This window comes from Nycticebus coucang, chromosome 4 (assembly GCF_027406575.1).
Source record: "Nycticebus coucang isolate mNycCou1 chromosome 4, mNycCou1.pri, whole genome shotgun sequence".
In the NCBI taxonomy this organism is placed as follows: Eukaryota; Metazoa; Chordata; class Mammalia; order Primates; family Lorisidae; genus Nycticebus; species Nycticebus coucang.
Genome location: NC_069783.1, coordinates 84,864,773 through 84,886,727, shown reverse-complemented (window position 1 = coordinate 84,886,727; position 21,955 = coordinate 84,864,773). Strand labels below are relative to the sequence as shown.

The following is a 21,955-nucleotide window of genomic DNA, read 5'->3' as shown; positions in this document are numbered from 1 at the left end:
TAGAGTAGTGCCAAAAAAGATGAAATATCTAGGAATTTTACCTAACAAAGATCTTTATAAAGAGAATTATGAAACTCTGAGAAAAGAAATAGCAGAAGATGTTAACAAATGGAAACACATACCGTGCTCATGGCTGGGAAGAATCAACATTGTTAAAATGTCCGTACTACCCAAAGCAATCTGCAGATTTAATGCAATCCCTATTGAAGCACCATTCACCAAAGATCTTGAAAAAATAGTACTTCGTTTTATATGGAATCAGAAAAAACCTTGAATAGCCAAAACATTACTCAGAAATAAAAACAAATCAGGAGGTATCACATTACCAAACTTCAGCTATACTATAAATATATAGTGATCAAAACAGCAGGGTACTGGCACAAAAATAGAGAGGTAGATATATGGAACAGAATAGAGAACCAAAAGATGAACTGAGCCACTTACCGTCATTTGATCTTTGATAAGCCTATCAAAAGCATTAATTGGGGAAAAGATTCCCTGTTTAACAAATGGTGCTGGGTGAACTGGCTGGCGACCTATAGAAGACTGAAATTGGACCCTCCCTTTCACCATTAACAAAAATTGATTCTCACTGGGTAAAAGATTTAAACTTAAGACATGAAACTATAAAAAATACTAGAAGAGAGTTCAGGGAAAATGCTTGAAGAAATTGGCCTGCGAGAATTTTTTATGAGGAGGACTCCCCTGGCAATTGAAGCAACACCAAAAATATTACTGGGATTTGATCAAACTAAAAAGCTTCTGCACAGCCACGATCACAGTAAATAAAGCAAACAGACAGCCTTCAGAATGGGGGAAGATATTTGCAGGTTATGTTTCCAACAAAGGTCTGATAACTATAATCCACAGAGAACTCAATCACTAAGAAAACAACAAACAACCCCATTTCTTTGTGGGGAAGAAACTTGAAAAGAAGCTTCTCTGAAGAAGATGGTCTCTTGGCCTACAAACACATGAAAAAATGCTCATCTTTAATCATCAGAGAAATGCAGATCAAAACTACTTTGAGATATCTAACTCCAGTAAGATTAGGCCACATCACAAAATCCCAAAACTTCAGATGTTGGTGGCAATATGGAGAGAAGGGAACACTTCTACACTGCTGGTGGGAAGGCAAGTGAATACATCCTTTTTTGGAAAGAAGTTTGGAGAATAAGGTATAAGAATAAGAATGGTAGGCCTGCCATTTGATCCTGCAATTCCTCTACTAGGTATATGCCTAGATGATCAAAAATCATTTTACAGCAAAGACATTTGCATTACATCCCAATTCATAATTGCCAAGTCATGGAAGCAGTCCAATTGCCCATCGACCCATGAATGGATTAACAAGTTGTGATATATGTATACAATGGAATACTATGCAGCCATAAAAAAGATGGAGACTTTACATCTTTTATGTTTACCCAGATGGAGCTGGAACATATTCTTCTTAGTAAAGTATCTCAAGAATGGAATAAAAATTATCCAATATACTCAGTACTATTATGAAACCAATATATAATCACCTACACATTCATATGAATGATAAAATAAAACTATAGTCCAGAAGGAAGAAGGGGGAGAGGGGAGGGTAGGGGGAGGCCAGAAGGAGGAAGGGTATTTGGTGAACCCTCATCTAATGTGCATAATGTAATGGTACATTTTAAAACTATTAAGAGTAAAGTATAAATGTCTTAATACAATAAATAACTGAGGTGATGGTTAGGTTAACAAGTTTGGTGTAAGCTTTTCACATTGTACATCAAATCAGCACATTGTACCCTATAAATGCAATAATGCACACAGTTATGATTTAATAAAAAAATTTTTTAAAGACTAATTTCTTTATAGCCAATAAAAATTTCATATCAGCAGTTTTTGTGACTGAAATTTCAGGTATCTAACAACCATAGACTTTACATGATCGACCTTAATAAAAAACAATATTTAGCCTAGAAACTTAAAGTGACAAAATTAAAAATATTTATTTTTTAAGAAAGTCCATAGACCATGGTTATTGATAAAAATACTAAATGAATAAACATGTATTCCAAAGTACCTTATTTTATTCCCCAAATAAAAAAAGATACATAGAATTAAAGAAAAAAGATGATCATATGACCTTTGTTTTTGCTTCTGTTTATATGGTGAATCACACTTATGGATTTGTGAATGTTGAACCATCTTTGTATCCCTGGGACAAAGCCCACTTGCTAGGGATAGATTATTTTTTTTGATGTGTTGTTGAATTTGGTTTACTAGAATTTTGTTGAGAAATTTTACATCTATATTCATAAGGGATATTAATCTATAATTTTCTTTTTGTTCTTTCCTGGCTTTGGTATCAAGGTGATACTGGCTTTGTAACATGAGTTTGGGAAGATTCCTTCCTTCTCAATGTTATGAAATCATTTCTACATTATAGGTACAATTTCTTTGTAGATCTGATAAAATTTGGTTGTGAAACCATCTGGTGAAGGACTTTTTTTGTTGAAAGATTTTTTTTATTGCTACTTCAATTTCATTGCTCATTTTTTGTCTGTTCAGAAGTTCTATTTCTTCCTTATTGAGTCTTGGGAGATTGTGTTTCCAGGTATTTGTTTCCTCAATGTTTTCAACTTCATGTATGTAGCAATTTCTATATTATTCACAGATGATGTTTTATCTTTTCTATGGTGTCAGTTTTAGTATATCCTCATTTTTGATTCAGCTCATTTGGGTCCTTTCTTTTCTATTTCTAGTTAATTTTGTGAGAGGTCTATCAATTTGGTTTATCTTTTCTTTTTTTTTTTTTTTTTCTTTTTCTTTCTTTTTTTTTTTTTGGTTTATCTTTTCAAAGAATCAACTTTTTGTTTGATTAATCTTCTGTATTTGTTTTTAATTTTGATTTTATTTAGTTCTGCTCCGATCTTTGTTATTTCTTTTCTTCTGCTGGGCTTGGGATTGGTTAGCTCTTCCTTTTCTAGCTCCCTGAAACAATTTACTAGATTGTTGATTTGTGATCTTTCTGATGCAGTCATTTAAAGCTATCAGTTTTCCTCTGACGACTGCTATGGATTTCCCCTATGGATTTTGATATAAAAACTATGCCTCCTTTTTCTACCAGTTAGGGGAAACTTTTGGTTTCTACTTAATTTTTCCTCATGGACCCAATAATTTTTAAGCAGGTTAAGTTGTCTAATTTCCATGACTTTGTGCAGGATTGATTATTTCTTTTGGAATTGGTTCCTAATTTTATTCCACTCTGGTCAGAGAAGATACATGTATAATTTCTACTTTTTTGAATTTGCTGAGACATGTTTTATGGCCTAGGAGTGATCAATCTTAGAAAATGTTCCATGTGCTGATGGGGATAGAATGTTATGTAAATGTCTATTAGGCCCATTTACTCTGGAGTCCTGTTTAGGTCATGTGTTTCTTTGTTTATTTTCTGCTTGGAGGATCTGTCCAGTTCTAACAGAAAGGTGTTGAAGTACTCAGTATTACTATGCTGTTGTTTATCACTTTGTTTAGGTCTAGTAGGGTTTGCTTTATGAATCCGGGTACAACTGTATGAGGTACATAAATACTTAGGATTGTTATGTCTTCTTGTTGAATTATTCACTTTACCATTATGTAATGACCATCTTTGTCTTTCCTTACTATTGTTGATTCCAAGTCTGTATTATCTGATATGAGAATGGCTATAACTACTTTCTTGTAGTTTTCATTTGCACGGAATATATTTTTCCATGCTGATACCATGAGTCTAAATGAGTCCTTGTGGGTTAGGTATGTTTCCTGGAGACAGAAAATACTTGGTTTCTATATTTCTATACATTCACCCAGTCAGCATCTCTTGAGTTAGGAATTCAGGCTATTCACATTTATTGGAAGAATTGACAAGTAGAATGCATTACTGTTTGTCCTGTGGAGTAGAATCTTATTGCTTTGTTTTACTTCTGAAGATATTATTATTTATAGGCTCTGAGTTTTAGCTTTTAGGTAATTTTACATTGGTGGGTGTCTGTTGGGCTGATCAGTGTATAATACAGATGTGAATACTTCCTGCAGGGCCAGTCTGGTATTGACAAATTCTCTCAGTGTTTGCTTGTCTGAAAAGGTTTTCATTTCTCCCTTCCATAAGAAGGAACTTAGTTCTTCAGGATACAAAATTCTAGACTGACCATTGTTTTGTTTAAGAAGACAGAGAATGGGGCGCCAATCCCTTCTGGCTTGTAAGGTCTCAGTTGAAAAGTCTGCACATGGCCTGATGGATTTTCCTTTGTAAATTATCTGATGATTTTGCCTGAAAGCAGGTAGGAGTTTAAGTTTGGCCATCCTGATGACTGTGTCATGGTGATTGCCTCTTTTCAATGACTCTTCTAGGAGTTTACTTTGAGCCTCTTACACCTGTATATCTTAATTTCTAGCAAGATCAAGGAACTTCTCCCCAATTATTCCTTCAAATAGGTTTTCCAGCACTTATGTTTTCTTCTTCATCCTCAAGGATACCTATAATTTTTATGTTTGGCCTCTTTACATAATCCCATACTTCTTGTAGACTTTGTTCATTCCTCTTTATTTCTTTGCTATTTATCTTTGACTGACTTGTTTATTACAAAGGTGTTGTCTTCAAGCTCTGAGATTTTTTCTTCTGCCTTGTCTGGTCTAAAGACTTTTCATTGTGTTTTATATTTCTTTGAATGAATTTTTCATTTTCAGAAGTTGTGATTATTTTTGATAAGTCAACTTCTTTAGTGAATTTTCTATTAATTTCTTATATTGTTCTTGTATTTTCTTTGCGTTGATTTTCCATATTCTTTAGTATTTCATTGAGCTTCCTTATAATCCAAATTTTAAATTCTTTATCTGTAATTTCAATACTTTTGTATCAGTTAGGATCCTTTGGTAAAGAGCTGTTGTTTCCTTTTCGGGATGTCTTTTTGCTCTGACTTTTTAATCTTCCAGAGTTCTTTGGCTGATGCCTTCTCATCTGGCTTCTCATCCAGTCCTGGAGGTACTGGGTTGGACTTGTGGGTCTGTCCATAGGTCCCCAAAGATCAATCCCTGACCATGCCAAGGAGAAGAAGTTTGGTCCAAGTTGCCTACGGTGTGTTTGAGCAGGTTTGATGATCTTCTTGGGTTGTTTTTGTCCTGCTGTCTTCATCTCTTCCCAGCAGTATGTATGAATTGTGTTTGGTCCCCCAGCTTAAGCTCCAATATGGAGAGTACTAACCTGTGAATACGAATCAGCCATGCTCTGTTCACTTGAGTTGGATGATGCTGTGATACACTATACAGTTGTTCTCCTTGTCATTGGTAGGTGTTTGCATGACAAAACCAGCTGTCGAGATGTTCTTTTGTACCTCTGGCACATTGTGGTCCCCCAGGTGTTCTTGAGTGCCCCAAGCTTTAGATAAGACCCTAAAGCTCCCAGGGGGCTGCTTGTTCTCCACCACCCCTGAGGTGGAGGGAAGGGCAAGGCAGTTTCTGGCTATGTTGCTGGAACCTGGAAAGCTTTGCAAAGATTCAGCAGGGCTCAGAAAATGCTTTTCCAGCCACAAGGGGGAGCCACTAGTGTAAGGGTTAGAATGAGCTCTCAAAACCAGGAGGGTTGCTCACAGGGAAGGGGCCTATACACTGAGTGTTAAGGCCCCAGCCTGGGTCTTTTCACTCTTAACCAGCAGTGCAGTTTATCTGCAGGAAGAGATGGGCATTCCCCCAAATCGCCATTCCTTGGCCTCCTGTAACACAGTTTCATCCACATGTGCTCCCTTACCACTCTAGTCCAGTTTTTAAACCTTCCACAGTCTGTGTTTATGACCCACTAGGGCTAGGGTGTGTCTCCACAAAATTCTGGCTGGCAGGAAGTTCTAAAGTTATGCACCCCTTTTCCACTACCAGTCTTTGGAGGAAGAGGCATGTGCCCCTCTATCCATGGAGACCTCTGCCTGTAGCTTGCATCTACTGGAGAGAAATGGGCACTTGTGAACTTCTATCCCTAGTGTAATGAGTGGAGGGAAGGGCTGCAGCAGCCAGTCAGCTGAACTGCCTCAGGCACACCTGAGTGTGGCATTCATTTGCCATGGCCCTGAGGGCAAGGCTATTCCACTCCAAATACCACTCCCATATCCAATATGGCAGATCTCCAAAAGGTGGGACAGGCACACTCCTAGACCCTGGTTCCAGGGCACATCACTATATACTCTCTTGTCAGATATAACCATGCAGGCTTCCTTGCCACACAAGTCCAGCTTCCAGACTTCTCCCCTCTAGAAGGGTGTAGGGGTACACCCATCTCATGTCTGGGTTGTATTAAGACCTGCTTGTTAATCTGAGCCACTAGCAAGCGACCCCACAAAATGCTGGCAGGCAAGAAGTTCCCAAATTGTTCACCCCTGTTCCACCACAAGTCCTCAAGAGAAGAGAAATGGATGACCTCAGCCTGGGATGAACTTCTGCTGTGAAGAAGTAGCTTTTCACAAGCTTCTTGCTATGCTTAAAATTGTACTGAGTTGGGGAGGTCTGCAGCTCCTGGACAGCTGGAGCTCACACTGCCTTCTTAGTTGCAGTGGATGGAGAAGGTATTGAGGGGGGAAGTGTCTGCAAGGGTGAAAGCTGGCACTCCCACCTCTTATGGCACTTGCCCAGGCGGTGTCCCACTTGCACTGCCCAAACTCCTGGGATTTGCTAGCACACTCCCCAGTATTCTGTGTTTGCCACTACTCTTGGGCTCCCAGAGGGTGGAAAAGCCTTCAGTATACTTGGTATCCTGCTGTTCACTTAAGGCACTTATGACAGGGAGGGGAATGTCCCCTTATCCTTTCACTGGATTCTGACCCTTTCTGGGTTTGATCCACACTGGTATCTTCTCTTTATCTTCTTCTCAGTTTCACAATTTTCTCTGTAGGGTCTCTAGCTATCTCTGACTTCTTTCTTTGTGATCCATAACTGAGCTGTGATTCTTCTCTCCTCTCTTCTGTCTGACATCCTACCTTCACACTGAGAGGGTTCAACAAGTGATGTCTCTAGTCAGCCATCTTGGACCCTCTCTAAACAGATAATTTCAAAGTAGTAGTACATGTTATGACATGGAACATGTGTGACACACTAGAAGGAAGAAAAAAGAGAGTACTTACACAAATTTTGGGGACTTCTAAAGGAAGCAATGTGTCAGCTGAGATTTGAGGACTGAAATATGGAGGCAAAAGAGTATCCCCTATTCAGGAGATTGGAAAAGGTACATTATGGCTGAAGTAGAAAATTTGAGAGTATGGGGGAGGAGCAGAGCTTTTGATGGAGATTATTAGGTGCCAGTTCACACAAGGCCTTGTAAGCCAATTTAAGGAATTTGGGCTTTATCTTAACAATAAGGACCTACTGAAGTTTTTAAGCTAGGAAAGAGAATCATCCAATTTGGATTAAAAAGATTCATTTTGACTGGAACTTGGAGGAGAGATTAACAAGGGGGTAGAGTTATACAAACCAAGTGTAAGGCTGTAGTTCTGTTCTGGACAGGATATGTTAGTGGTCTGAAGTAAGGAAATGGTAGAGAGGAATGTAGAAGAAAAGAGAGATTAAAGAGAAATAGGAGGAAGTGATTTAGGCTTATCAACTGGACACGGTGGCTTATGTCTATAATCCTAGCATTCTGGGAGGCTGAGGCAGGAGGATCCCTTGAACTCAGAAGTTCAAGACCAGCTTAAGCAAGAGTGAAACCCTGTCTCCACTAAAAATAGAAAAATCAGCCAGTTGTTATGCCAAGCACCTTTAGTCCCAGCTGCTCAAAAGGATGAGACAGGAGGATCACTTGAACCCAAGAGTTTGAGGTTGCTGTGAGCTAGGCTGAGGCCATGCTACTTTAGACTCACAGAGTAACTCAGTCTCTCTCTCTCTCCCTCTCTCGTCATACACACACACACACACACACACATACACACACACACACACACACACACACGAAGTGATAGAACTTTGGTTGACTGTGTTAGATGAGGAATGCAGTTTTCCTCAGGGACGCTGTCTAGTCTAGAGTTAGAAACAGTCTAGAACAAAAGCATGAGGGTGGGAGGAATTGAAGAGACTTAGAAGAAATAACCAGAAACATAACCAACCAAGATAATTGTTGGGAGAGCTTTCCAGGAAGTGATTGTTTCATATCCAGCTGAAAAGTCAAGAAAATAAAATGAAACACAGAAAAGAGATCCCTTATGCTCCCTTGAAGTATATTACAAAGTAGAAGCCCAAGTGAGAGCAGTTTTGATGTGGTGGGTGCAGTGCACTGAGCAAGTGGTTGCTGAGGAAGTAAGCATTGCAAGTACAGATGACTCACTGGAGAAGTTTGCAGCTAAGGGTTGTGTCAACAAAGATTTTTTTATTGTTACTGTCATTGTCCTTTGATTTTAATTGAAGATACCAAAGTGTGGTGTGAATATTTAAAAGAAAAGGCCTATAGAAAGGGAATTCATGCTCCTGGCAGTGTGTTGGATACTGGTGTAGGAGAATATCTGGGTCCTAAGCTCCATCTTGCTATGGACTTTATAGCTGTACAAAGTTTTATTTACCTTCTGCTAAGGAGCCTGTCCTTGGCATGCATGATGTCTCAGACAGCAATTACTTTTGATGGGCAAAAACTACCTTGTTTTTTGTGGATAGAAAAGATCTTTAAGTAATCCATTGAGTTACATATTTTAGAGTCACAAAGATGAAGGAGATTCACCAGAACAGCCTTCCTTTTTTTATTTTTTGAGACAGAGCCTCAAGCTGTCACCTTGAGTAGAGTGCTGTGGCATCACGGCTCACAGCAACCTCCAACTCCTGGGCTCAAGTGGTTCTCCTGCCTCCACCTCCCAAGTAGCTGGGACTACAGGTGCCCACCACAATGCCTGGCTATTTTTTAGTTGCAGCCATCATTGTTGTTTGGCAGGCCCAGGCTGGATTCGAACCTGCCAGCTGAAGTGTATGTGGCTGGCGCCTTAGCCACTTGAGCCACAGGCGCTGAGCCAGCCTTCCTTTTTGAAAAATGTTTTTGCTGGTAGAATTCTTTTACCCTCTTTTAGTATGTTAAAGATGTCATTCCATTTTTTTCTAGTATTCATTGTTTTAGATGAAAAGTTAGCTGTCATTCTTGTTCTCATTCTCTGTGTATAATGTCTTTCCTTCTTTTCTGTTTTAAGATGTTCTTTTTTCAGCATTTTTACTATAGTATGCCTAGGTACAGTACTATGTATTTTTCTTGCTTGTGATTTACTGAGCTTCTTGGTTCTGTGGATTTGTTATTTTTGATCAAATTTTTGAAATTTTAGCCATTATTTCTTCAAATAATTTCTATGTTTAGTCCAGGTATAATGGCTCATGCTTGTAATCCCAGAACATTGGGAGGCCAAGGCAAGGACATTGAGGCCAGGAGTTTGAGACCAGCTTGAGCAACATAGTGAGCTCCCATCTCTATAAGAAATATAAAAATTAGCTGCATGTGATGGTACATGCCTGTAGTCCCAACTCTTTTGAGGCTGAGGCAAAAGGATCACTTAAATCCAGGAGTTCAAGGCTGCAATAAGCTATGATCATGCCACTGTACTCCCTCCTGGGTAACAGAGTAAGAACCTATCTAAAAAAAAATTTTTTTTTTTTAAATGTCCCATTCTTCTTGTTTCTCTTCTTCTGGAATTCCTATTACATATATGCTAAACTGCTTGATGCTGTTCCACAGGTATTCAGCATCATAGTGTTGTTGCAATCTTGGCTTTAATCTTGATAACTCTATTTACTGTGTCAAGTATACATATCTTTCCTCCCTCCCTCCCTTCATCCTTCCCTCGCTCCCTTCTTCCCTTCCTCCCTTCCTTCCTTCTCACTGTTTCACCTGGATAGAGTGCTGTGGGGTCAGCCTAGCTCACAGAAACCTCAAACTCCTGGGATGATCACCTGCCTCAGCCTCCCAAGTAGCTGGGACTATAGGTGCCTGCCTCAGCACCCAGCTAATTTATCTATTTTTTGTAATGACTGGGTCTCACTCTCACTCAGGCTGGTCTCCAACTCCTGAGCTCAAGGGATTCACCCACCTTGGCCTCCCAGAGTCTAGGATTATAGGCATGAGCCTTTGTCTTCTGAGTAGCTGGGACAATAGGTATGTGCTCTTGGCCTCAAGCAATCCTCCACATTGGCCTCCCAAAGTGCTGGGGTTATAAGTGTGAGCCACTATGCCCAACAAATTTTATAGTTTGTGTTTTGCATTTGGATCTATGATCTACTTTGAGTTAATTTTTGTGAAAGATGTAAGTTCAGTGCCTATATTCATCTATTGTTGTTGCATATGGATATCAAATTGTTCCAACATCAATTTGTTTAAAAACTATCTTTTCTTCATTAAATTGCCCTTTCTCCTTTGTCAGAGGTCAAATGGATGTCAAATTATTTCAGAATCAATTTTTTTTTTTTTTAAAAAAGACTGTCTTTTCTTCATTCAATTACCCTTTTGCCTTTGTCAAAGATTAAAAGACTGTATTTTTCTAGGTCTGTTTCTGGGATATATGTTCTGTTCCATTGGTCTGTCTGTCTGTTTTTTTCACCAATACCACACAGTCTTGATTATTGTAGCTTTATAGTAAGTCATGAAGTTTGGTAGTGTTAGTCTTTTTCCAAATCTGTTTTTGTTCTTTGGTGTTGTGTTAGCTATTCTGGGTCTTTTTCCATTCCATATAAACTTTCTAGTTGGTTTTTTGATATCCATAAAATAACTTTCTGAGATTTTGATTGGGGTCTCAGTGAAACTATATAGAAAGTTGTAAAGAATTAACATTTTTACAATATTGAATTCTCCTATCCATGAACATGGAATATCTCTCCATTTATTTAGCTCTTCCTTGGTTTCTTTCATCAGAATTTTTTACTTTCCCTGTATAAACATTGTACACATATTTTTAGATGTATGTGGTATTTCTAAGTAATTTGATTTTGGAAGGTGCTAATGTTACTGTTGTTTTTTTATTTCAAATTCTAGCTTTTCATTGCTGATATATAGTAAAGCAGTTGACTTTTATATGTTACTCTTGCTACAATCTCCTGCAACCTCACTATAATCACTTATTAATTCCAGGAGGGAATTGTTTTTGTCAGTTCTTTGGGATTTTCTACATAGACAGTCATGCCATCTGTGATGATGGTTTTCTTTTTCTTCTGAGTGTGTATGTCTTTTCTTTTATTCCTTGTCATGTTGTCTTTTGTAAGATTTCAATTATTATATAGAATAGAAGTGATGAGAAAGAGCATCTTTTCCTTATTCCAAATCTTTGGAGAAAAGCATCTATTTTCTCGCCATAAGTATGATGTTAGCTGTAGGGGTCTTTTGTAGATGTTCTTTATCAAGTTGAGGAGGCTCCCCTTTATTCCTACTTTACTGAGCATTTTTATCACAAATGAGTGTTGTGTTTATTCATTATTGATTCAATTTCTTTAATATTTTTTAATTGGTTTAGTCATCCTTTTGAGTTGTAACAGTTCTCTCTATATATGATATAAATGCCTTATCAGATATGTGATGATGTTTTCTACTATTTTGTGGGTTATCTTTTTACTTTCTTGATCATGCCCTTTGAAGCACAAAAGTTTTTAATTTTGATGAAGTCTAATTTGTCTTTTTTTCTTTTTTTTCTTTTTTTGGGCCAGGGCTGGGCCTGAACCCATCACCTCCAGCATATAGGACCGGCGCCCTACTCCTTGAGCCACAGGCGCTGCCCTGTCTGTTTTTTTCTTTTGTTGTATATGCTTTTGGTGTTGTGCATAGGAAATTATTACCTAATCCAAGGTCAGAAAAATTTATTCCTGTGTTTTCTTGTAACTGTTTTATAGTTTTACCTCTTACATTTAAGTCTTTGATCAATTTTAAGTGAAATTTGGGATATGTGATAAGTCCAACTTCATTCTTTTACATGTGACTATCCCATTGTCTCATCACATAATATGCTTTTTGAAAGCCCTTGTCTGCTAATTCTAAGATCTAGGTCATCTGTGGATTTGTTTCTATTGAATGATTCTCCTCATAACCATGGATTGTATTTTCCTATTCACCCACATGTACAGTTTTTTATTATATACTGGACTTTGTATATGATGCATTGTAGAAACTCCAGATTTGTATTCCCTTCTTTTGAATAATGTTGACCTTTGTTCGTGCAGCAGTTAAATTCAGGCAGGTTACCTTGACCCTGTGACAGCTCTCATTTTGTTGAGGCACCTATATTTTAATTTTATCCTTAGTCATAGAGCTGATCTCATAAGTTGGGACATAGATTTTACTGCTAAGTGTAAAAAGATGTTTCAGATGTTTCACTAGTAACTCCAAAATGTTTATCAAGCTCCTCTAACTTTGTAGGACTTGAACTCCAAACTCTGTTTCTCCTACAGTGTGCAGGAATGCAATCTATCTTTAACTGTTCAATTTCCAGCTTTTCAGCTTCTTGGTTTTTATTTTTTTACTTTTTATTTTTGTATTATTAAATCATAGCTGTGTACATTAATGTGATCATGGGGCGCCATACACTGGTTTTATAGACCATTTGACATATTTTCATTACACTGGTTAACATAGCCTTCCTGGCATTTTCTTAGTTATTGTGTTAAGATACTTATATTCTACATTTACTAAGTTTCACATGTACCCTTGTAAGATGCACCGTAGGTGTAATACCCCCAATCATCCTCCCTTTGCCCATCCTCCCTGCTCCCCCTTCCCCATTTTCTTAGGTTATAACTGGGTTATAGCTTTCATATGAAAGCCATAAATTAGTTTCATAGTAGGGCTGAGTACATTGGATACTTTTTCTTCCATTCTTGAGATACTTTACTAAGAAGAATAAGTTCCAGCTCCATCCATGTAAACACGAAAGAGGTAAAGTCTCCATGTTTCTTTAAGGCTGCCTAATATTCCATGGTGTACATATACCACAATTTACTAATCCATTCGTGGATTGATGGGCACTTGGGCTTTTTCCATGACTTAGCAATTATGAATTGGGTTGCAATAAACATTCTGGTACAAATATCTTTGTTATAATGTGATTTTTGGTCTTCTGGGTATATACCTAGTAGAGGAATTATAGAATTGAATGGCAGATCTATTTTTAGACCTCTAAGTGTTCTCCAAACATCTTTCCAAAAGGAATGTATTAATTTGCATTCCCACTAGCAGTGTAGAAGTGTTCCCTTTTCTCCACATCCACGCCAACATCTCTGGTCTTGGGATTGTGTGATATGGGCTAATCTTACTGGAGTTAGATGATATCTCAATGTAGTTTTGATTTGCATTTCTCTGATGATTAAGGATTATGAGCATTTTTTCACATGTTTGTAGGCCGTGCGCCAGTATACTTCAGAGAAGTTTCTCTTGCCCAGCCTGTGATGGGATCACTTGTTCTTTTCTTGCTTATACGTTTGAGTTCTCTGTGGATTCTGGTTATTAAACCTTTGTCGGAGACATAACCTGCAAATATCTTCTCCCATTCTGAGGGCTGTCTGCTTGCTTTACTTACTGTGTTCTTGGCTGTGCAGAAGCTTTTTAGTTTGATCAGGTCCCAGTAGTGTATTTTTGAAGCTGCTTCAATTGCCCGGGGGGGTCCGCCTCATAAAATACTCGCCCAGACCAATTTCTTCAAGAGTTTTCCCTGCACTCTCTTCTGGTATTTTTATAGTTTCATGTCTTAAGTTTAAATCTTTAATCCAGTGAGAGTCTATCTTAGTTAATGGTGAAAGGTGTGGGTCCAGTTTCAGTCTTCTATAGGTTGCCAGCCAGTTCACCCAGCACCATTTGTTAAATAGGGAATCTTTTCTCCACTGAATGTTTTTAATTGGCTTGTCAAAGATCAAATGACAGTAAGTAGCTGGGTTCATCTCTTGGTTCTCTATTCTGTTCCAGACATCTACTTCTCTGTTTTTGTGCCAGTACCATGCTGTTTTGATCACTATCAATTTATAGTATAGTCTGAGGTCCAGTAGTGTGATTTCTCCTGCTTTGTTTTTATTTCTGAGTAATGTCTTGGCTATTTGAGGTTTTTTCTGATTCCATATAAAACGAAGTATTGTTTTTTTCAAGATCTTTAAAGTGTGACAGTGGAGCTTTAATAGGGATTGCATTAAAATTGTATATTGCTTTGGGTAATATGGACATTTTAACGATGTTGATTCTTCTCAGCTATGAGCATGGTATGTTTTTCCATTTGTTAACATTTTCAGCTATTTCTTTTCTTAGAGTTTCTTAGTTCTCTTTATAGAGATCTTTCACGTCCTTTTTTAGATAAACTCCCAAATATTTCATCTTCTTTGGCACTACTGTGAATGGAATAGAGTCCTTAACTGTTTTTTCAGCTTGACTATTGTTGGTATATATAAAGGCTACCAATTTATGAATATCTATTTTATAACGTGAGACACTGCTGTATTCCTTGATCACTTCTAAGAGTTTTGTAGTAGAATCCCTGGTGTTTTCCAGATATACAATCATATCATCTGTGAAGAGTGAAAGTTTGATCTCTTCTGACCCTATATGGATACCCTTGATGGCCTTTTCTTCCCTAATTGCGATGGCTAAAACTTTCATTACAATGTTAAAGAGCAGGGGAGACAATGGGCAGCCTTGTCTGGTTCTTGATCTGAGTGGAAATGATTTCAATTTAACTCCATTCAATACGCTATTGGCTGTGGGTTTGCTGTAGATGGCCTCTGTCAGTTTAAGAAATGTCCCTTCTATACCAATTTTCTTAAGTGTTCTGATCATAAAGGGATGCTGGATATTATCAAAAGCTTTTTCTTCATCAATTGAGAGAATCATATGGTCTTTGTTTTTTAATTCGTTTATGTGCTGAATTATATTTATAGATTTAAGTATATTGAACCAGGCTTGAGACCCTGGGATAAAACTGACTTGGTCATGATGTATAATTTGTTTGATGTGTTGTTGGATTCTGTTTATTAGGATCTTGTTGAATATTTTTGCATCTATATTCATTAATGATATTGGTCTATAATTTTCTTTTCTCGTTAGGTTTTTTCCTGGTTTGGGGATCAGGGTGATGTTTGCTCCATAGAACGTGTTGGGTAGTCTTCCTTCTCTTTCTATATTTTGGAACAGGTTGAGTAATATAGGTACTACCCTGTTTCCCTGAAAATAAAGACAGTGTCTTATTTTAAGGTGTGCTCCCAAAGATTGCTAGGTCTTATTTTCAGGGGACATCTTATCTTTCCTGTAAGTAGGTCTTATTTTCAGAGGATGTCTTATTTTCAGGGAAACAGGGTAGTTCCTCTTTAAAGGTTTGGTAGAATTCTAACGTGAAGCCATCTGGTCCCGGACTTTTCTTTTTAGGGAGATCTTGTATGGTTGATGCTATTTCAGAACTTGATATAGGCCTGTTTAACATTTCCACTTGATTCTGGCTAAGTCTTGGAAGGTGACATGTTTCTAAGTATTGGTCAATTTCCTTCATATTTTCATATTTCTGAGAATAAAGTTTCTTGTAATATTCATTAAGGATTTTTTGAATTTCTGAGGAGTCTGTTGTTATTTCGTCTTTGTCATTTCAGATTGATGAAATTAGAGATTTTACTCTTTTTTTTCCTGCTTAGGTTAGCCAAAGGTTTATCTATTGTATTGACCTTTTCAAAAAACCAACTTTTGGATTTATTGATCTGTTGTATAATTATTTCGTTTTCAATTTCATTTAATGCTGCTCTAATTTTGGTTATTTCTTTTCTTCTACTGGGTTTGGGGTTGGAATGTTCTTCCTTTTCCAGTTGCTTGAGATGTCCCATTAAGTTGTTAACTTCCTCTCTTTGCGTTCTCTTGAGGAAGGCTTACAGTGCTATAAATTTCCCTCTTAGGACTGCCTTTGCGGTATCCCAGAGGTTCTGATAATTCGTGTCTTCATTGTCATTTTGTTCCAAAAATTTGGCAATTTCCTTCTTAATCTCATCTATGACCCAGCTATCATTCAGCATAAGGTTATATAACTTGCATGTTTTTGTGTGAGTATGCAGATTCCTGTTGTTACTTTTATTCCATGGTGGTCTGAGAAGATGCAAGGAATAATTGCTTTTCCTTTAAATTTACTGAGATCAGACTTGTGACTTAAGATGTGATCCATTTTGGCGTATGTTCCGTGGGCTGATGAGAAGTATGTGTTTTCAGTTTTGTTGGGATGAAATGTTCTGTAGATGTCTGCTAAATCCAAATGTTGGATGGTTAGGTTTAAATCTAAAATTTCTTTGCTCAGCTTCTTATTGGAGGATCTATCCAACAATGCCAAAGGAGTGTTGGAATCTCCAACTATTATGGAGCTGGAGGAAATCAAGTTGTTCATGTCTGTTAGAGTTTCTCTTATAAATTGAGGTGCATTCTGGTTGGGTGCATAGAAATTAATAATTGAAATCTCATCATATTGAGTATTACCCTTAACAAATATGAAGTGACCATTCTTATCCTTCCTTAGTTTTGTTGGTTTAAAGCCTATTGTATCTGGAAATAGAATTGCAACACCTGCTTTTTTCTGATTACCATTTGCCTGAAATATGGACGACCATTCTTTCACCCTGAGTCTGTATTTATCTTTTAAGGTAAGATGTGATTCTTGTGTGCAGCAAATATCTGGCCTGAGCTTTTGTATCCAGTCAGCCAACCTGTGCCTCTTTAGAGGACAGTTTAAGCCATTCACATTAATGGAGAATATTGATAAGTCTGGCAAAATTTTGGGTATTGAGTTTTTTGAAAGTCCAGTGAACATTTTTAATCCTTTCGCCCCTGTGGAAGTTGGAGTTTGATCAAAAGTTTCTGAGTGAGTTTACTTTTGTGGTAGAGGATTGTGCTGGTCATTATGGAGGATAGGTCTGAGAATATCCTGAAGAGCTGGTTTGGTTATGGCAAATTTCTTCAACATGTGAATGTCATTAAAGTATTTAATTTCTCCATCATAAATGAAACTCAGTTTAGCTGGATACAGGATCCAGGGTTGAAAGTTATTTTGCTTTAGGAGATTAAAAGTCAATGACCACCTCTTCTGGCTTGAAAAGTTTCAGCAGAGAGATCTGCAGTCATTCTAATATTCTTCCCTTTGTAGGTAATGCTTTTCTTACATCTGGCTGCTTTCAGAATTTTCTCCTTCATATTAACTTTAATGAAGTTAATTATGATGTGCCTGTGGGATGTCTTATTCGCATTGAGTCATGCTGGGATTCTGAAACTGTCTGCTATTTGAATTTCAGAATCTCTTGGCATGTCTGGAAAATTCTCTTTCATAATTTCATGGAGAAGGGCCTCTGTGCCTTGCAAAGCCACTTCATTGCTTTCAGGGATTCCAATGAGGAGGATATTAGACTTCTTTAAATTATCCTAGAGCTCTTGAGAGAATGATCCGTTTTTGCTCTCCATTTCTCTTCCTCTCTGAGAGTTTGGGAGCGTCCAAAAGCTTTGTCTTCAATGTCATAAATCCTTTCTTCTGCTTGCTCCACTCTGTTACTGAGGGATTCTACTGTATTTTTCAGATCTTTGAGTACTGCAAATTCTTGCTTCAGTGTGTCAAAATCTTTCGTGGTTTTATCTTTAAATTCGTTAAATTCTTGAGGCAACTTTTGAATTTCTCCTCGAATTTCTAATTCCAACTTTTGAATTGCACCTTGAATTCTAATTCTAAATTTTCCTCCATTCTATTAATCTTGTTTGCAATCCAAATTCTGAATTCGATTTCTGACATCTCGTCTAGCTGTTTATGAATGGGATCTTCAGTTACATCTGCCATATCTTTACTTGAGGGGGTTGATCTACTCTGGTTATTCATGTTACCAGAGTTTTTCCACTGATTCTTCCCCATGATTATTTTACTCCATTTGACTTTTCCCCTGGAGCTTTGCCGAGGACCTGTACAGTGGTACGGCCTGAGAAACTGGGGACCTGTTTGGTGTGGTGGGGCTAAGTGGCTCTGTCTTGTTTTCAGCTGGTCTCTGTTCAACCCTAGTGAAACAGTTACTCTGGGTTGAAGTCTCAGCTGTGGAGATTAAGTCACTCCACCCCCCCACAGGTAACAATTGGAAAAGGAAAATCAAATCTTCCTACAACCACACACTCAGGGTACCACTTGGAAAGTCCTCGGGTGATTGGCTCAGTTCAAAAGGTCCAAGTCAATTGTCTCAGTCAGCACCTGTGTCAGGTGGAGAGTTTAAAAGGTCTCTGGCAACTAGATCGCAGGGGTCTGCTGACAACTCAAATATGACTTGCTCCCATGCTCCATGCAATCAGGAGGACCCACCCAGCAAGTAGATTAGTCTGGGAAGATTGATGCCTCCTTACCCACCTTGCACCTATGTCACACCCAGTTACTGATAACCCCGCAGGGCTATGACCCAGTTGCTCCAATAAGCAGATACTCCAGGGATTTGCACCTGCCTGAATCACAAGGAGATCTATGTCTGCTCAGCTAGGCCGCTGCTCCCTGCCACTATCTGGCAGGGGGAGGTGAGGTCTGACAACCTTGGGAGGCTGGGGCTGTTCACTCAGTTCCAGGCCCACCCCGATTGATGTTACTGACAGAACAGAACAACTTTGCAGGAATTTGTTTCTGTCCCTGCTAAATTCCCCTGCAGAAGAGAAGCTGTTTTTGAGTTCCCAGAACCTGTGCCTCAGGCCCTGTCTGTGCCTCTGTAGTTTGTATTCACAGCACGGTTACCTGTCAGTTCCAGCCTCTGCCTGCCCTCCTTTGTTTAGGCTAATGATCCCCTGGGGGCTGGGTGCATCTTAGGCTCAGTAAAGCTATCCTCTGGGTCAACCCTGCCCTGGGAATCTCCCAGCTCTGCGCGTGAGTTTTCTAGTCCTCGCGCTGTTCCGCTGGTGGTTGCCACCTGAGAAGATGCCCAGCCTCCTCTGGTTGCCCAGAGAGACAGGGGGTGTGACTCTGGAATATCCAGGGGTGAGCCCTATTGTTGCCAAAAACAGCTGGTGCCCTGTGCTTCGGGGCACTGCCACTCCTCTCAGCCGACCGTCCTCTCCTCACTCCTGTGCCGCAGAATCAGCACTGACCAGCTGCAGTCCAGGCCCTGTCCACACCCCTCGAGAAATCACCCAAGAATCTGGACTCCTGGGGGACAGGCCTGCAGACCTCAGAGTGAAAGTGGAGGGGAGTGCTGGGAGCTCAGAACTGCAGGTAGAGAATATATACAGTTTTATACAGTTTTATGCCTGGCAGGAGAGCGCCATGGCACCCTAGTAGGGGAAGTAGGTCCAGATTTTAGAAGGTATCTCCTTGGAGTATAATGGGAGGACTTTTGAACTCTGCTCGTTTGTTTATGGGGTACTCCAAGCCGTTCTCATGGGGGAGGGGAGTCCCATCCGCTTGATGATGGATTTTGTACCTTTTGTTTGTATCCTTGGGGTTGCAGCTCTCCTCAGCAGGGTTGATGTGCGTTCTTCAGCCTTCTCTCTTGGTGCAGCTCTAGTCCACCAGGTTACTTGCTAAATTTCTGTCCTTTAACTCACCTTCTGGACGGGAGCCTCTGATAAAAGCTGGCTTCAGTCAGCCATCTGTCTCTTATTTTTTTAAATAAATGAACTTTTTACCTACTCCTGTGTAATTGGGGGAGGCCAGCCAAGGATTTGAAGGGAATTTATATGTAGATTTTTGCATCCTGCCCCTTCATGGCTTCTCTTCCGGGGATTTTTACCTCTCTTCTTCTAACATCTGTGACAGTCTCAACTCTATTCTCCAGTTCCTCCAAGCACATAAGACAGGATTTCTGTTTAAGTTTTGCCCCATGATTTGCAGACTGGGGGTTATACTCAGCCACATCAGCTTGGATCTAACCCATTGTTCCCTTACTCCACGGATTGGATCTTTTCTAGCCTCTGCCACCTTTTTACTGTTCTCCACTGCCTTTCAATAGTTGTTTTAAAATATTTTGCTTAGAGATTATCAGCAAAGGTGGGAGGATTAGTCCAATATAGGCTACTCCATCATTACTGGAAGCTGGAAGGAGCAGACTGAGGAATTTGAATTTTATTCTGTAGTTGGGAAGAATGTAAATAAGAAGGTAGTATGATGAGTTTATACCTTGGTGAGATTAGTATGGCATGTGGAATGGGTTTGTGAGGGGAAAGGCAAGACACAGGGAAAACAGGAGAATCTTGAAGCAGTTGAAGAGAGAGGCCTTAATTAGGAGAGAGAGGCAATAGAAATGGAAAAGGATGGTCTCATGGGGGAGATTTAAAGGGAGATTAGTTTTTACAAGGGGCCCGAGCCTTCTCAACAAGAAAGGATTCTTAGTGACCAGTGAAAATTTTTACCATTCTATTCTAGAGCCTGGCTGGTGAAACTTGATTCCAGGGTATGTTTACTCACATGATGTTAGTCCTGGAAAAATGGCCTGACTAAATCCCAGGTCACTCCTAGTCCTCAGATCTCCCTGGCTTACCTGAGGGGTCTTGAGGGGATCTAATTTGGCCTTGAGCCTGGGTCATTTGAGGAACAGCTTGTTGGTTCAAGCCCCAAAATCTGGGGTGGAATTGGACATGAGCTGGGAAGGATGGGGTGAAAGGGTTAAAGTGCACTGCACTGCCTAAACATGCCTCAGCAACCTCTGTCTGGGATGCTGTTATTCTGGATGGTGGACAGCCATTTTTCCTAGATCCTTTCCACTAGCTTTCTTGCTTCCTCTTTCAATAGGTCAAATGGATGATGTACTGGATTATATTTGCACTTTTCACCACAGCAGAGACATTCACAGACATCTTCCTTTGTTGGTAAGTACTCCAGAAATTGAGACTTTTTTTTCTTGGCCAGGGCTGGGTTTGAACCCACCACCTCCAGCATATGGGACTGGCGCCCTACTCCTTGAGCCACAGGTGCCGCTCGAAATTGAGACATTTTAAAGGACCATTTTGTCTACTAACAAGGGATAAATAAGTAAGGGCTGAAACCAATCTCAAACTTCATCTCAAGCCAGAGACATAAGTGCAAGAATATTAATTGGAACATTTTTAGTAAGTTAGTCTATGAAATTTGCTCTTTTAGTAAATATTTATTGAATAAATTGGTAAGTATTGTTATAGGTACTGGCAATATAATAATGGACAAGACAGACACAGTTGCTCAATTAATGGAGTTGGTAAAGAAGTATTCATGTGTTAAAAAGGGTACAAAGAGTGGGCGGGGTGTAATCCTAGCACTCTGGGAGGCTAAGGCAGATGGATTCCTTGCACTCAGGAGTTTAAGACCAGCATGAGCAAAAGCGAGACCCCAGCTCTACTAAAAATAGAAAAACTAGAAGTTGTGGCTGGTGCTTTTAGTCTCAGCTACTCGGGAGGGTAAGGAAAGAGGACCGCTCAACCCTAAGAGTTTGAGGTTGCTGTGAGTTATGACACCACAGCACTCTATCCAGGGCAACAGAGTGAGACTCTGACTCAAAAAATAAATAAATAATTGAATAAAAAATTAATTAGTTAATTAATTTAAAAGGAAAAAAGAAACAGTACACAAAAATATGCAGTTAAAAACTAAGTTTTGGAGGGCATGGTGGCACATGCCTATATTTATAGCTACTCAATAGTCTATGGTGGGAGAATCACATAGACTCCCAGGTGGGAGCCCAGGAGTTCAAGACCTATCTGGACAACAAACCAAGAGCCTATCTCTAAAAGAAGCAAACAAGACAAAACAAAAACTGTTTTTTCCACATGCCATTCATTCTCACCATAACCACTACTCACATTTGTGTATTCTCTTAAAAATTTTATATATGTATACAAACATACAGTAAGAGAGAAGAAATAAATTCAGTATTTGACAGCAGGGTAAGATAACTATACTTAACAAAAAGGTATTGTACTCAGATGACAGACATCCTGAATACTGTCATGTACCCCATATATTTTCACAAATTAGAAAAATTTATACTTTTTAGTAATGGTATTGCAGTATACATAACAGTTCTCATTTTGCTT

General features: G+C 39.0%; 1 protein-coding gene across 4 annotated transcripts in view; it reads left to right on the top strand.

The window, feature by feature from the left end:
- Window positions 1-21,955, top strand: part of REEP1 (receptor accessory protein 1) — a 144,708-nt gene that overhangs the window by 81,869 nt on the left and 40,884 nt on the right. For all 4 annotated transcript variants that reach the window (XM_053587615.1, XM_053587613.1, XM_053587612.1 and 1 more), the window contains exon 3: window positions 20,679-20,755. In XM_053587615.1, the coding sequence (XP_053443590.1) occupies window positions 20,679-20,755 (77 nt within the window). The remainder of the gene's footprint in view (window positions 1-20,678; window positions 20,756-21,955) is intronic.